The sequence below is a fragment of the Cucurbita pepo genome, chromosome 10 (genome assembly GCF_057944985.1).
Source record: "Cucurbita pepo subsp. pepo isolate OVF chromosome 10, ASM5794498v1, whole genome shotgun sequence".
Taxonomy (NCBI): domain Eukaryota; kingdom Viridiplantae; phylum Streptophyta; class Magnoliopsida; order Cucurbitales; family Cucurbitaceae; genus Cucurbita; species Cucurbita pepo.
In genome coordinates this window covers 3,294,189-3,309,027 of record NC_141807.1, presented here as the reverse complement: position 1 = coordinate 3,309,027, position 14,839 = coordinate 3,294,189, and the positions used below count along the sequence as shown (strand labels likewise).

Below are 14,839 nucleotides of genomic sequence, written 5' to 3'. Positions count from 1 at the left end.
GGTCGAGGAGGAGAACAAACCACCATTTATAAGGGTGTGGAAATCTTCCTCTAGTAGACGCGTTTTAAAGTCTTGAGGGGAAGCTTGAAATGGAGGTTTTTCCTAGAGGACAATATCTGCTAGCGGTGGAACTGGGTCGTTACAAATGGTATTCAGAGTCAGACACCGGACAATGTGCCAGCCTTCTTATTGTTCTCCGAAGGGGGGTAGACACTAGGCGGTGTGCTAGTAAGGACGCTAGGTCCTAAAGGGGAGGTCCCACATCAATTGGAGGAAGGAAAGAGTGTCAATCAGGATGCTAGACCCCGAAAGGGGGTGGATTGTGATGTCCCACGTTAGTTGGGGAGGAGAACAAACTACCATTTATAAGGATGTGGAAACCTTCCCGATGTCCCACATTGATTGGGGAGGAGAACAAACTACCATTTATAACGGTGTGGAAATCTTCCTAGCAGACGCGTTTTAAAACCTTGAGGGAAAGTTCGAAAGGAAAAGTCCAAAGAAGATAATATCTCCTGACGGTAGATCTGGGTCGTTACATGATACACATGGATTCATTTAGGTATTCATTTGGGTCCATCCCAAATAGATGGAGCATGACAGAATAATTTAGGTTAGGAAGACCTGAGTTCAAAGGTTCCACCAATATTCCAAAGATGCCGCATGAACGGTACTTGCTGGCAAAAAGCAACAGGAAAGAGACAACAAAAGTCATTCTTAACGTTTCTTTATGATGAATTCTGGGTTTAATTGGAGGTAAGCACTTCTTCATCCATGGACCAACCACTTGACTTTAAGTTCAAGATAATCAAACCCTCACCACCAAGACTCCTCTCCTTTCTTCAACCATTTATATCCATTTCCTTCCCATGGCATTGGGTATTAAGAACTATTCCCCACATTGCCAATGGAAGCTGAGATCGTCTTCTTCGACTTGGAAACTACAGTGCCCAATAGAATCGGGCAACGGTTTCGAGTATTGGAATTCGGTGCTATTGTCGTCTGCCCCATGAAGCTTGTGGAGCTTCAGAGCTTTGCTACCCTCATCAGGCCAAAGGATCTGTCGGCTGTTGCATTGAGGTCCACCCGACCTGACGGGATAACAAGAGAAATCGTTGCCACTGCGCCATTGTTTGAGGAAGTTGCAGACAAGATTTTCAGCATCTTGAATGGAAGGATATGGGCAGGCCATAACATTCGAAGATTCGATTGTGTTCGTATTAGGGAGGCGTTCGCGGAGATTGGCAGGTCTGCTCCTACCCCAGTTGGCATGGTTGATTCCTTGGGAATCTTAAGTGACAAGTTTGGCAAGAGAGCAGGAAACATGAAGGTAAACCTTTCAAATCATAACATACAGCAATGTTTAATCACAACATTCAGAATAGTTCTCATGTTTTGAAGTGTTTCATGTTTAGATGGCATCATTGGCTTCTTACTTTCAGTTGGGGCCGCAAAAGCACAGGTATACATACAATCGGTTAACTCCCTCCCTTTGTGTGCGTGTGTCATGCCACCTTGGTTCACATAAGTGCTTTGTGCAGGAGCCTTGATGATGTTCGTATGAACTTGGAGGTCCTCAAGCATTGTGCTACTGTTCTGTTTCTGGTGAGTCATCTCATCTAAACAGCATTCCTCTTCGTGGGTCATCTCTGATATTGGTAATTTCTGTACCAGGAATCGACCCTCCCAAGCATATTGCAGGGGAAGTGGAAGACTTCATCCACCATAACAACCCGAAACAGAGCAAATGGGAAGCTGCATTGCAGAGAGGAAAGTAGTCGAAAATCCCCTCCATCGTCGCCGGGGTATCAACTGAGATCAGCTCCTTATGCAAGGGAAACACTGGGAATTGGAAAGGTTTAGTTACAGCTCTTTCTTTATACTCATAAAGGAAACATTTTTTCCCAACCAACTGATGAAAATGTGGTGAATTGAAACAGATGGCGGCTGAGGTAAAGAATGTACTCTGCATGGCTCAACGAAAACAGCATCTTAACGTCTTACTTAAACATTCTCGATCGCTACTAAGGTAACTGGAAACCAAAGAATGTAGTCTGAACATAACAACAGAGTTCATTCTTTCATTACTTCATATGTAAAAGAGTGATAGATGATGTTCTTGGGAGAGATTCTTTGATGTACAGAGATGTAACAATATTAGCATAATCAAACAGTTCATTCTTTCATAACTAGTAGAGTACATGTTGCTAGGCAATGTTGCATGTCAAAATGTACATATAATTAAAGGGGTTCGTATTTTTTTTACAATTTGGATGAATAAGTGAGGGAGGGAAGGAAGGAAGGACATGTGTTTGTTTAGTTAGTATGAACTTTAAGTCCATTCCAACTAAAGTTTGATGGGAAAGTCCAAAGGAATGGTGTTTGTTTCAAGAGCCCCACTTTATAATATAACCTCCTGCTCCTCTTCTCTCTATAATTGGTTGCAATAATTGAACAGCCTTGAAATAAGTTAGAAGAAATCTACCACACTCCAGAATATAACATTAACCATGTCACGGACAAGGCCTTGTCAATTCACGAGGTGTTGTGTCCATCACATTCACAACTACCAGACTCTTAGGAAAAGTGGGGAGGGAAAAAGAAAACAACTTTCGGTAGAAATGTAAAGAAAAAGGAAAAGAGATGATGAAGCCCATTTCGAACTTCCACAGTGTTTATGGCCATGTGACTCCTTTTCCTTTGCCTTTGCCTTCATTTATACTGGACTTTAAATCATGTTTTGGTTTACATCAAAGCCTCACCATAACGCCCTGTATTGTTAAGAACGGTGGGGTACCATAAAGTCCACAAAATGAAAGAAATAATGGAAGCCCCCAGTATCCTCTTACACAGCACACATTAACGAGGATGGGGCCTCCATCCCCCACCTATTGGACAAAAAAACAACATTCTGGATTACCCTTTACGAATTCATTTACTGTAACACTGTTGTTTTTTAGTGTAATTATTTGCATTAAGAATGAAGGAAGGGGCGGTGGGGTAAGAGCCAGAAAGGAGAAACTTATTACAAGGTCACAAGACGCCCTGTGCATGGCAATAACAGAGAGCCCATCCCTTCCTTCACCGCCACATAGGCTGTTGCTCTCTCGTCATTTGTGCCTTCAACCACATGTTCGCCTTTCTTTTCTTTTTTTCTTGGAATGTCCAGAAGCGCCCACAAAACGACCAAAAATAAGAGGACATACAAATAATTTCATTATTTAATTTACTGTTGACTCTGATAGAGGACCAGAATTTTCTCACCACGTATCACCACACAGTACGCCCTCCCCTTGCTCTTTTCATCAGAATCACACATTTTCTCACCATCTCAAATCCTTGGTGTAAAGCCAAAAGCTTTAGTGGGCCATACCCCCATTCATCTCATGCCATGTGTAAACGAAAGGCATGCATTTTCGAGCATAAAAGGAAGCCATCGAGCACATAGCCAGCATTCTGAGGTAGAGACAGCCTGAGCTTGTTTGGTTGAGTGGAAAATTTCTAGTTTTTTTCTTCTTGCATTTCTAAGAGAGAAAAGAGAAAATGTTCATTGAGAGCTTTAAGGTTGAGAGCCCCAATGTGAAGTACACTGCGAATGAGATTCATTCCGTGTATAGCTATGAGACCACAGAGCTTGTTCATGAGAATAAGAATGGTAGCTTCCAGTGGACGGTGAAGCCCAAGACTGTTGAATACGAATTCAAGACTCAAACCAGCGTTCCAAAACTTGGGTTTGTGTCTATCATCTTTATAATTTGTTGTTTTGATTGTTTTCTTTTTCATCCTCTTTACGAGAAGAACTTTGGTTATGTATTGTGCAGGGTTATGCTTGTTGGATGGGGTGGAAACAATGGTTCCACTCTGACTGGCGGTGTTATTGCCAATCGAGAGTAAGATTTCTCAAATGTTCTTAAATGTGAACAAGAAATGTCATTTTAGTTTCTTCTGAATGTATTAAAATGTTCTCAGAGGGATCTCCTGGGCAACTAAGGATAAAGTTCAACAAGCCAACTATTTTGGGTCATTGACTCAAGCTTCGTCCATCCGTGTGGGTTCCTACAATGGCGAGGAGATCTATGCCCCATTCAAAAGTCTGCTCCCTATGGTACTGACTTTTAGTTTAAATGGGTTGGAGGGTTCTGTTAATCAAATATGTGTTTTGTTAATTTCCCATTATATTGTTAATCTACAGGTTAATCCAGATGAGATTGTGTTTGGTGGGTGGGACATTAGTGACATGAACTTGGCAGATGCCATGGCGAGGGCCAAGGTGTTTGATATTGACCTGCAAAAGCAGCTGAGGCCCTACATGGAATCCATGGTCCCACTCCCTGGGATTTACGACCCTGATTTCATTGCTGCTAATCAAGGTTCACGAGCTAATAATGTGATCAAAGGAACCAAGAGAGAACAAGTCCAACAAGTTATAAATGATATCAAGTAATATGCTACTCTAGTTTTGTTTTGGTACATGCAATTTTCTTTTTTAAAGATTCTAATTCTCTGGGTCCTCCTAATATGGTGATTTAGGGAGTTTAAAGAGAAGAGTAAAGTGGATAAAGTTGTTGTGCTTTGGACTGCCAACACGGAGAGATACAGCAATTTAGTTGTGGGGCTGAATGACACAATGGAGAGCCTCTTAGCTTCACTGGACAAGAATGAGGCTGAAATATCTCCTTCTACCTTGTATGCCATAGCCTGTGTTCTTGAGAATGTCCCTTTTATCAACGGAAGCCCACAAAACACCTTCGTCCCAGGTATCATCTAACCTTAACATTTCAGCTCTCTTACTGGTATGATCACAGGCATCAAACATTCTGATAATCTTTCAATTTCAGGGTTGATTGATTTGGCTATTAGGAGGAACAGTTTGATCGGAGGAGATGATTTTAAGAGTGGTCAAACCAAGATGAAATCTGTCCTAGTGGATTTTCTAGTTGGTGCTGGTATTAAGGTAAAATCTTGACACAAAAATTGTTTGGTATTATTCAACTAACCCAGGAAACCAGTGAAATCCTTCTCTTATTTCTTACTATGTTTTGATTACAGCCAACTTCGATTGTGAGCTACAACCATCTTGGAAACAATGATGGAATGAACCTGTCTGCCCCACAAACGTTCCGCTCCAAGGAAATATCAAAGAGCAATGTGGTGGACGACATGGTGTCAAGCAATGGCATCCTGTACGAGCCTGGGGAGCATCCAGACCATGTTGTAGTGATCAAGGTGCTTTCTTGTTTTGGTTATTGAAGTGTTTCCTGTGTTTGTTTATGGTTTTGGCTGATTTAGAAGTGTTGGGGTGTTTTAGTATGTGCCATACGTTGGAGACAGCAAGAGAGCCATGGATGAGTACACATCAGAGATATTCATGGGTGGAAAGAGTACCATAGTGATGCACAACACATGCGAGGACTCCCTCTTGGCTGCTCCCATTATTCTTGATCTGGTTCTGCTTGCTGAGCTAAGTTCTCGCATCCAGCTCAAGGCTGAAGGAGAGGTGGGTTTAAGTTTAGTTTAAGAATTGGTTGCATCATTGGAAGCTTTAAAAAAAAAAAAAAAAAAAGGAAAATTGAAGATGAGTTGGTTGGTTTTTTGCAGGGGAAGTTTCATTCTTTCCATCCAGTAGCTACAATACTGAGCTACCTGACCAAGGCACCTCTTGTAAGTACAAAATTGATGTGAACTTTGAATTTAAGCTACAATGGAGCTCATATAACAGTTGAGAGTATGTGTTGAAACAGGTTCCTCCAGGCACACCAGTGGTGAATGCGCTATCAAAGCAAAGGGCGATGTTGGAGAACATTCTGAGGGCGTGCGTTGGGCTTGCTCCTGAGAATAACATGATATTGGAATACAAGTGATTGGTAGGGGGAGAGTTTTGAGAGAGATTGTGCCTCTCTTCTGCTTTCAAAGTTTGTGTTTGATGTAATTGTTCTTAGGAGAAGCTCTCAGCAATTTGTATCTTTTTTTTTTTTTTTAATTTGGTGTTTTTTCTCGAAAGAAGGAAGCTTCTGTGAAGGCTGTTGTGTTGAGTGATTCAACAGCATCCATCCCTTAGTGGGAGTAGATCATTAGTGGATTAAACTAGTGTTGAGTTTGCAAATTAATGGTACATTTTCAATCTCAATCTCTAAACACTTCAATTCAACATGGAACATAGATTCGTACAGCTTTTAATTTGGTACAACCTATTACTCAACGTGATCAACCATTTTGCACCACTTTAAATAATTGTTTCACTTTTTTTTTTTTCTTTTAGTTCAAGAAATGTGTGGTTCTAGAACTTCCTCTGCATGTGCAGGCGCTGTAAACGCCTCCTCACTCCCGGGTGTGACATCTACATGTACAGATAGTACTCAATCTCTTTTCTTTTGACCGATCAAGGTGGGGAGATGATCAAGAGCTGCACTGTCACAAAGAGGTGTCGTTTTAGAGCTCAGTTTGTTTTCATAATTGGAGTATTTTGTATTTTGTTTTATATTTGTATTCCCATCATATTTGAATTTAATTTTAGTATCGTTGACTTCCTTTTTAAAAAAAAAAATATCAGATTTTTATGTTCTATTTTATTTTATTTTATTTTATTTTATTTTATTTGTTTTCGCTTCCGTCTTTTTAGTCGGATTCGATTTTCCGAATTCTCAAAAATCGGGTCGTGACAAATCAAACAAAAGTAAATCCCTATAAATTATGTCAAAAAGGGAATAATATGTGAGACGAAAAAATTTTCCTAGTCATCAAAACAGCTATGAATTTTCTTTTTTCCTTATTATTTTTTTCACTTATATTTTACATTTGTTCATTTTTTTTTAATTTTTTTTTTACTATTTTACAATTTATCAGTATTATTATCCTATTATCATCTACCTACTCTACCCAATAATTCATTTTTGAGTTGTAACATATATATTTAATATTTAATTTGATGACGTATTTATTATTTACAATAAAATTTTTGTATAATTTTATTAAAATTATTTATTCGATACCTAAACAAACTCAAAATTCTAAAATTTAATGCATATTATTCCTAGTATATTTATTAATAAATAAAAGTTAAATTAAATTTTAGGCATATTATTATTTTATTAATATATATTATTATAATGATATAAGATATATAAGTATATTGCATTTAATATAATTTACTCTACTAATACAACTGAAATACAATGAAAATTTTATATAGTTTTATTAAATCATTTATTTGAGGATAATTGTTCGTGCATATTATAGTTATTACTAAATAAAAATTAAATTAAAATTTAAGAATAATTATTCAAATTTCTTACAAAAGAAATCCTAAGGTACAATTAAATTAAAATCTAACTACTCAAATTTATTAATTTAATTATACAAAATTAAATAAGGTAATAAAATTGTTAGAAGAGTTAATTTATAAGAAATTTGAATAACATTTTTAACACCAAACACACTTATTTATCATAAATAAAAAGAAAAATGTAATGTTTCAAAATTGTTTGATATATGGGTGGAGAGTTGAGATTAAGATTAGCGGATGAGGAGGAGTTGCGGTGTAACAAATTTGATCCGTTCATTCCTACTATTCTCCGGAAGGTTTGGCGCCAAAATCTGAGCCCGCAACAATTGAAAGCAATCACTTCTCAAACTTGTTCTCCCTTTGTTTTCCTAAATACTTATACCCCACACAAACCAAACCACTTAAGAACCTCTTCGTTCATATTCACCGGCTGGTTAACCCACCAGCCCGTTTCCCCCCACCCACCCACCCACCCACCATTTCTGGTGCCTTCTTTCCCCATAAGAATGCAATGGAATTCCGGGTTCAAGGACTCAGTATCCAATCATGCCACTAATCCGAAGTAGGTCCAAATGGGAAACCCCAACAACGCCGCGCCCTGTCTCCCCCTATCGCTATCCCCTCCAATCTCCCCGCCCAACTACATCAGGAACCAAAAGAAAAAATGGGTATGCATTTCTTTTTCTTTTTCTTAATCCCTCACCATCTTATTTATTATTATTATTTTTTAATTTGAAGGGAAGGGAGTTGCATGGAGCAATCCCCCAGAATCAAGAAAAGCCACTCAGAGAGACGAACAAGTCCAGGAATCGAAAGCTTAAACATGTCCATGTTTGAGCCATCCTTAACTCCACCGAATGACACCAAGAATTATAGAATTTTTGCAGGCACGTGGAATGTGGGAGGGAGAACTCCCAACGATGCGATGAACCTGGAAGATTTCTTACAAGTGGAAGAATGTGCGGACATTTATGTGATTGGGTTTCAGGAAATTGTTCCTCTAAATGCAGGGAATGTGCTTGTTCTAGAAGACAACGAACCCGCAGCAAAGTGGCTAGGTTTGATAGACAAGGCTATAAACAAACCCAGCACTCATTACGACTCCTTTTTTGTTGCTTCGGATCATGGGTCCACAAAAGCACCCTCAAAGGATTCGAAGTCGCTTCCTTTCTTCAGAAAGGCGTCGCTAAAAGTGCTGAGCAGGAGTCTGAGGCCTATGGACTGTGGTGCGCTCAAGGCATGTAACTGTCCAATTGAAGTGGGGACCAGAGAGAGAAGGCGGAGGAAGCTGAACGAGGGGACCTCATCCCCAGAGTTACACGATGACGAATTTGAATTCATTTCCAATTCCGATATTTCTTCCTCCAAATCCCTGGATGAGGACAACACCAAATACAAGCTCATTGCAAGCAAGCAAATGGTGGGTTTGTTCCTTTCCGTTTGGGCTCAACAGGAGTTGGTCCCTCATATTGCTCATCTTAGAGTCTCCACCGTTCGAAGAGGGATAATGTGTCGCCTCGGAAACAAGGTCATTAGACGAAACACCACTCTCTACAATGATACGATATTGTTTGATTATAAACCCATGATCATTCCTTAAGTTAGTCGACTTTATTTTGCAGGGGTGCATATCCATCAGCATGTCGGTGCATGAGACGAGCTTCTGCTTCGTTTGCAGCCACTTGGCATCTGGTGAGAAGGAAGGGGACGAACTGAAAAGAAACTTGGATGCAGCTGAGATTCTCAAAGGCACCCAATTTCCCAAGATTTGCAAGAATCCCTACAGGAGAGCCTCTGAGAGAATTATGGATCACGAGTATTACTAATCACTATTAATTATTATTCGTTATTATTAATTATTATTCAAAATTGTGTTTTATCAATCATTTAATTTGGTGTTGTGAAATGAAGCCGGATAATATGGCTCGGTGACTTGAATTACCGGGTTACTTTGAGTTACGAGGATACCAGGACCTTAATAGACGATAATGATTGGGACAGACTGCTGCATAACGACCAGGTAATTAATCAGCTCACTTTCTTGTTTTTTTTTTTTTTTTTTTTTTTTTTAATTAATTAATTTATTTAATTAAAATGGGGGGTGGTGATGCAGTTGACGGTGGAGAGAGAAGCTGGAAGAGTATTCGTGGGGTTCAGTGAAGGGCGGATTCAATTTGCACCCACTTACAAGTACATTCAGAACACAGATTCATACGCCGGGGAGACAGCGAAAACGAAGAAGAAACGCCGGACTCCGTCATGGTGGGTATTAAAACTACATTCTAAAGGGATTCGTATGTATGCAAACTTAATTTGAAACCAAGTACTGTGTGTTTTGTTGTTGGTTCAGGTGTGATAGAATACTGTGGCGGGGGAATGGGATAGAGCAGGTGTGCTACGTTCGAGGGGAGTCTACATTTTCGGATCATAGGCCAGTGTGTGGAGTGTTTTGGGTGGCGGTGGAGGTTAGAAACAGAAGCGGCAAGTTCAGAAAAGGACACTCATGTTTGGCTCCAAAGATGCAGTTAGAAGAGCATGTAATACCCGAAAGGCGCAGCAGCTTCTACGGTTTCTAAAGCCCTACTTTATAGCTATGTATAGTGTTTTATAAACATGTTTGTAAATCTATAAATCCATGTATCTATTGATTTTGTGTTCTATTAGCCTAACAAAACTGAAAATTGAGGGAAAAAAAAAAAAAAAAAAAAAAAAAAAAAAAAAAGAGGAGGCTTTTAGTGCCAAAAACATGTATAGAGAAAGAGAGAGAGAAAGTTTGCAGTGTAATTCCGAAGCATTTTTCTCCGTCTTCTGCTACTCGTTGGAGCAGTATTAATAGAATTTGCATGGATGCCTAAGAATTAAGCATATGCCAAATTGATTGGCTTAGTATCAATTTCACTTTATCCTTGTCTTTCATAAAGTGTTTTTTGGAACATATTTTGAAGTTAATTTTGTATTTATTTTATGATGTTTTTATATTTGCCAATGAAACATTTGGATTTGTAATCAAATTTTAAAAATGATTTTTTTTTTATTTATTATTTTTTTTTTTTGATTGGATGAGTGAAAATAAAATTTAGTTAAATTTTCGAAAATTTAAAATAAAAGATACCCAAAAAATGACAACGAATCGAGTGAATTAAAGAGTTTGGAGGGAGCGGGAGGGGGGTGAAGACATGCCGGGAAAGCGCGCCACCGCGAATGAGGCAACATTTTGAATCGGAAACGCGGGCCCTGCATCAACATTTGCATCATTCGCGCTTCTTCTTCTCTCTCTCTATATAAATTAAAAGGGGAAAAAAAAAAAAGAGGCAATATAATTTCCTCCGTTTTCCCCGAGAGCCGCTCTTCGATTCTTCTAATTTGGGCATTTTCTCCCTCTCGACAATCAATCGAAATCTGAGTTCAAGGTTTCGCAGGGTTAGTATCTAAGTCTCCGTCTCTTTGAGTAAACATTTCAGTGGTTTTCTTTCGTCTCACCGATTCGATTCTAACCTTACAATTTTGGCGATGAATGTCGATTTTTCTAGGGTTACTGTGTTATTTATGGTTTTATTGATTTATTTTGCTTTATTTTCTTTATGTCTGTGCGTTAACGTCACGGTTGCTCGGTTTTTTTTTTTTTTTTTTTTTTTTCAGAATCTTGTAAAATTGGGGTTCCTGTGTTTTTCCCCTTCACCGACTAGGATTTGAACATGAAGATTTAGGATTTATTTTCCGCCTGAGTGATTAGGCTTTCTAGTTGCCGAAGATCTAGTAGATAGATTGGTTGATCAGACTAGAGTACCCCTGCCTGTGTCTGATAATGCGCGAAGATAACATTGATGATGTGTTTGGCCACAATCGTTCGGCTCTTGGAAATCTAACCAATCGTCCGCTCAAACGAAAGTTTTCGTCAATTTTGAGTGATTCAGGGATTAAAACAAGGGATGGGTGCGGCAAACCTGTGGACGGGAAAGATGAAGAATCCAGATGCCCGAAGCACGTGCGTCTACAAGCAGCGGAATATGTCAAGGAGAACTGTGAACGTTCGTGTGGAGAAAACTGTAATTCAATGGGGCTGTCTAGGTTTAGTACGGAGCAGCTGGAGTCTGCTTGCTCTCCTGCTTCCAGTGAAGGTGATACTGTTTTGTTTGAGATAGCTAAAGAAACTGTGCAATGTAATTTGCCGAATGATGAAGCACATCCTGAACAAGAGGATGAACACAGAATTACAGACAGTGAAGCACTGGGAGTTCCTTGCTTGCCCACTTCTGTAGTCCCTACTTGCCCCGAGGATGACAAGGAAGACTGTCCTGGATTTATGATAAACAATGCTGATATTGAAGCAGCAGTTGATCATGTTTCAAGGAATGTTGTAAAGGATATTGGCATTGGTAAAATTGGTTCAAGCAATCATGACTCCACTCAATGGTCGAGGTTACCTATATCAGAGGGTTCCAAGTCTCTGGCATTGGAAAGGTGCTCAGGATTCAAGACTGATAATTGTGCTAATTTAGGCATGTATGACGACTTGCTTAAAACATGTTCTTGTTCATTCTGCTTGAAAGGTAACTAGAATGTTATTCAATTATGCATGTAATTATGGGCTATTGAAAATTCGTTTTCAGAAATGCTAAATTGGTCTGCTTTTGTAACCAGCATCGTACATTTGGTCAGACCTCCATTACCAGGACATCAAAGGACGGATTTCGGGTAAACTTGTTCATCCTTTTATAGTCACAATACCATGTTTTTTTGGGTTAGCCCCTCTTATTGATAATCATGGTATTTTCATTCTTTCAGCACTTAAGAAAAGCCAGAAAGATGCGAGCATCTTGGCTCAGAAAAGCAGCAAAGAGAAAGATACTTATCATGATCAAGGAAATTCTTCCAAATCAAAGCTAGAATTTGATCTTTGTGGTCAGTGGATGTCACTGTTCCGTCATATGGAAGATATGTTTGCTCACGAAGGCAGCCAACTTGTAAGTGTGGATTTATAGTTATATTAAGTCTTTTTCCCATTAGAAATGTGCGCCTACCTTTGAACTGTGATCTTTTGAAGTAACCTGTCTATGAAAGAATAGAAATATTATAGTTCCCTGAAATAACCAATTTAAGGAAGGACTGTGTCGGAAGTCCAAAAGAGCTTAATTAATGGAAGTAGTTACAATTTTCTGGCATTGTTGGCTGCTATGCCCGAGAGTATACTTTTTTAGATTCTTGAATATGTGCTTCTCCACTTTCATTTACTTCCTTGGAAGGACTTAGCGGTGGTAAATCTTGTTTTTATTTATTTATTTCCCTACAGCAAACCAGTTTTGTTACCCTCAAAGATCTGAGAGAGGACTGCAAGATGAATCTGGAGATGCTTAATGGCATGCCTATGGAGAAGCATTAGCGTGCTGTTGTTTTTCCTGCCATTCTGGTGGTTGTGGGCTGTGTGGTTAGTAACTTATGCTGTCCATATTTGTACTCTTGAACTTCTCGCTCTGGATAGGGTAGCTGTATTATAAATTTGGAATACATGTAAAATCATCCGGTCTATTTTTGAATAGCTCTTATCTTCATCCTTGCGACTCCGCTTTCCTGTATATTTTCAATTGCTTTGGTCTTTGATTGATCTTAGGTAGTTTAGTAGCTTTTATCAAGTCTTGTGGGATTAGGTGATATGATAGGGTTGACAGAAAATGTCAAATTATCGTATCATTTAACTTAATAGCTTTAATAATTACTCGAACTAATATTTTTCAGTAAACGTTGGTTTGTTTTATTTACAGAGTACATGAGAGCCTTGAATTAGATAGATAGAGATATTTGATACAACTGCTATAATGACAGGAAACTCGTTTGAACTTGCTCTTTTAAAGATGCTACTATAAATTGAGAGGCTGCATTTGAGTGGTTAGGGGTGGTTGGTTCAAAATTAACTTGGAAGTTTGATTGGATGGTGCCGACCAGGTTGAACTTTTGCAGATTAGTTTATTAGGTCTTAAAATTAGTTGTCCAACCAATCTGTGTAGAGTTGATTGTGGTTGTGGAAGCCTTTAGAGATGCGAAGCAGAGTAAGCCGGCATTTGCATCTTCTAATATGTTATGTGCGCCACCACACTCCTCATATAGTGGGCTGTTGCCCTGTTCTTTTTTCTTCTTTTTTTTTAAAGTTACATATGAGTTGACAATTTTCTCAACGTCAACTTAGGGATTCTCAATAGTTAATATTATCTTCCATTGCCTTCTCCAATTTCTTGACTTATTTAGCACTATCATTGTGTTTGAAGTTTTATCACCGGCATTCTGTTCATATTTTAATTGGCTTCAATAAAGCATAGTGCGGTATGGTGCGGTGCCTGCAAGAATATGGTCAGCTATTGCTGCATTTTCTAATTGCCCATATTGCCTATTGGTCATTTTCTCCCTAGCCTCTAATGTGTTGAATTTGACTGAATCCTCCTAGTGGCAACATTTAGACTATGTGAAGGAGTCGTCATTTTTTTAAAGGATCCTTTCTGTCGTTTACTCTTTAATTGCTTCTTCGTCAAGAAATCCCGCTATTTGTATAATCACCTTACGAACATCCACATTTTTTGGTTTCAGTTTCAAGTTTGAAACCGAGCATTTCTTTTTCCAATGTATTCATTTGCAATCAGTAGTAATGTTTTAAATTAAGTTTCTAATATTTTCATCTCATTCTAAGCATTGTCTAATTTTTTATAAAGAAAAGCCATGGTGTGAATCATTTTCAACCACAACTTGCATTTTTAAGAGTAAGTCTAAAGTTGTTTAATGCGTTTGGTGAGATCAATTATTATTATTATTTAATATTTGTTTATATTTTTTGCATTTTTAAATGACGATGTTGCTTCTTTAACAAACTTAACTGTTTGTTTATGTTTTTAACCTACTTATTGCTTCCTCATTGAGACCAAATTTGAAAATTTTATAATGGAAAATCAAATTAGTTAGTGTATATAGGACATAGTTCTCATTCTCCATTCTCAATCGTCAAAGTGGAAAAATGGTAAAATATTTTATTTTATCAAATGTCGCTTTTAAAACTTGTTCATATTATAAGAAGGAAAATCGATATCATCGAGCTGTTCGTGAATATAGTAATGTCCTTAAACTCTTTCCTTCCTTGCAAATTAGCCCTCCACACCTACAAAGAGCCTTTTTTTTTTTTCTTTTTCTTTTTCGAAGAGGCCAAATTCTCTCTTACTATGAATAATATTTTTCATTTAATAAGGAGCAAATGTGCTACTTAGACTTTAATTTAAATATAAGAAAAATAATCAATATCATATTTTAAAATGTCATTTACTCCTGATTAAAGCAAGGTACCTTTTCGATTTTTCTTTCAATTTAGTAATTATTGTTTTATTTATTTATTTTAATTTACTCTCTTATATTTTTCACATTTTTCAATTTAGCCACTCACGGTTTTTTTAGTACTATCCCTATTGACGAATATTGTTTAAGTTGATTGATGATAAATTTATAGAGCACATAGAATACCTAATACATTGGTTTTTTTTTTTTTTAAAAAAGGACGAATTAAAAAAAAAAAAAAAAAAAAGA

The 14,839-nt window shown here is 38.0% G+C and overlaps 4 protein-coding genes across 4 annotated transcripts; all 4 read left to right on the top strand.

Moving 5' to 3' along the window:
* Positions 1 to 680: 680 nt before the first annotated feature.
* LOC111804201 (protein NEN4) lies at positions 681 to 2,195 on the top strand. The gene is made up of 5 exons (XM_023688923.2): positions 681 to 1,330; positions 1,416 to 1,462; positions 1,542 to 1,605; positions 1,675 to 1,857; positions 1,941 to 2,195. Exons 1-5 carry the CDS (start codon positions 908 to 910, stop codon positions 2,031 to 2,033), a joined length of 810 nt encoding a protein of 269 aa, XP_023544691.2. The 5' UTR covers positions 681 to 907; the 3' UTR covers positions 2,034 to 2,195.
* Positions 2,196 to 3,442: 1,247 nt separating this feature from the next.
* LOC111804572 (inositol-3-phosphate synthase) lies at positions 3,443 to 6,169 on the top strand. Its single transcript, XM_023689428.2, has 10 exons — positions 3,443 to 3,731; positions 3,822 to 3,890; positions 3,970 to 4,105; positions 4,193 to 4,440; positions 4,531 to 4,757; positions 4,839 to 4,954; positions 5,050 to 5,226; positions 5,309 to 5,497; positions 5,599 to 5,661; positions 5,742 to 6,169. The coding sequence occupies exons 1-10, from the start codon at positions 3,544 to 3,546 to the stop codon at positions 5,859 to 5,861; spliced, it is 1,533 nt and encodes a 510-aa protein (XP_023545196.1). The 5' UTR covers positions 3,443 to 3,543; the 3' UTR covers positions 5,862 to 6,169.
* A 1,572-nt stretch (positions 6,170 to 7,741) lies between these two features.
* Positions 7,742 to 10,084, top strand: LOC111804089 (type I inositol polyphosphate 5-phosphatase 5-like). Its single transcript, XM_023688772.2, has 6 exons — positions 7,742 to 7,950; positions 8,021 to 8,810; positions 8,905 to 9,098; positions 9,194 to 9,302; positions 9,396 to 9,544; positions 9,633 to 10,084. The coding sequence occupies exons 1-6, from the start codon at positions 7,829 to 7,831 to the stop codon at positions 9,856 to 9,858; spliced, it is 1,590 nt and encodes a 529-aa protein (XP_023544540.2). The 5' UTR covers positions 7,742 to 7,828; the 3' UTR covers positions 9,859 to 10,084.
* Positions 10,085 to 10,407: 323 nt separating this feature from the next.
* On the top strand, positions 10,408 to 12,831 carry LOC111804093 (uncharacterized). Its single transcript, XM_023688776.2, has 5 exons — positions 10,408 to 10,702; positions 10,922 to 11,832; positions 11,924 to 11,977; positions 12,068 to 12,246; positions 12,573 to 12,831. The coding sequence occupies exons 2-5, from the start codon at positions 11,088 to 11,090 to the stop codon at positions 12,660 to 12,662; spliced, it is 1,068 nt and encodes a 355-aa protein (XP_023544544.2). The 5' UTR covers positions 10,408 to 10,702; positions 10,922 to 11,087; the 3' UTR covers positions 12,663 to 12,831.
* The last annotated feature ends 2,008 nt before the right edge of the window (positions 12,832 to 14,839 follow it).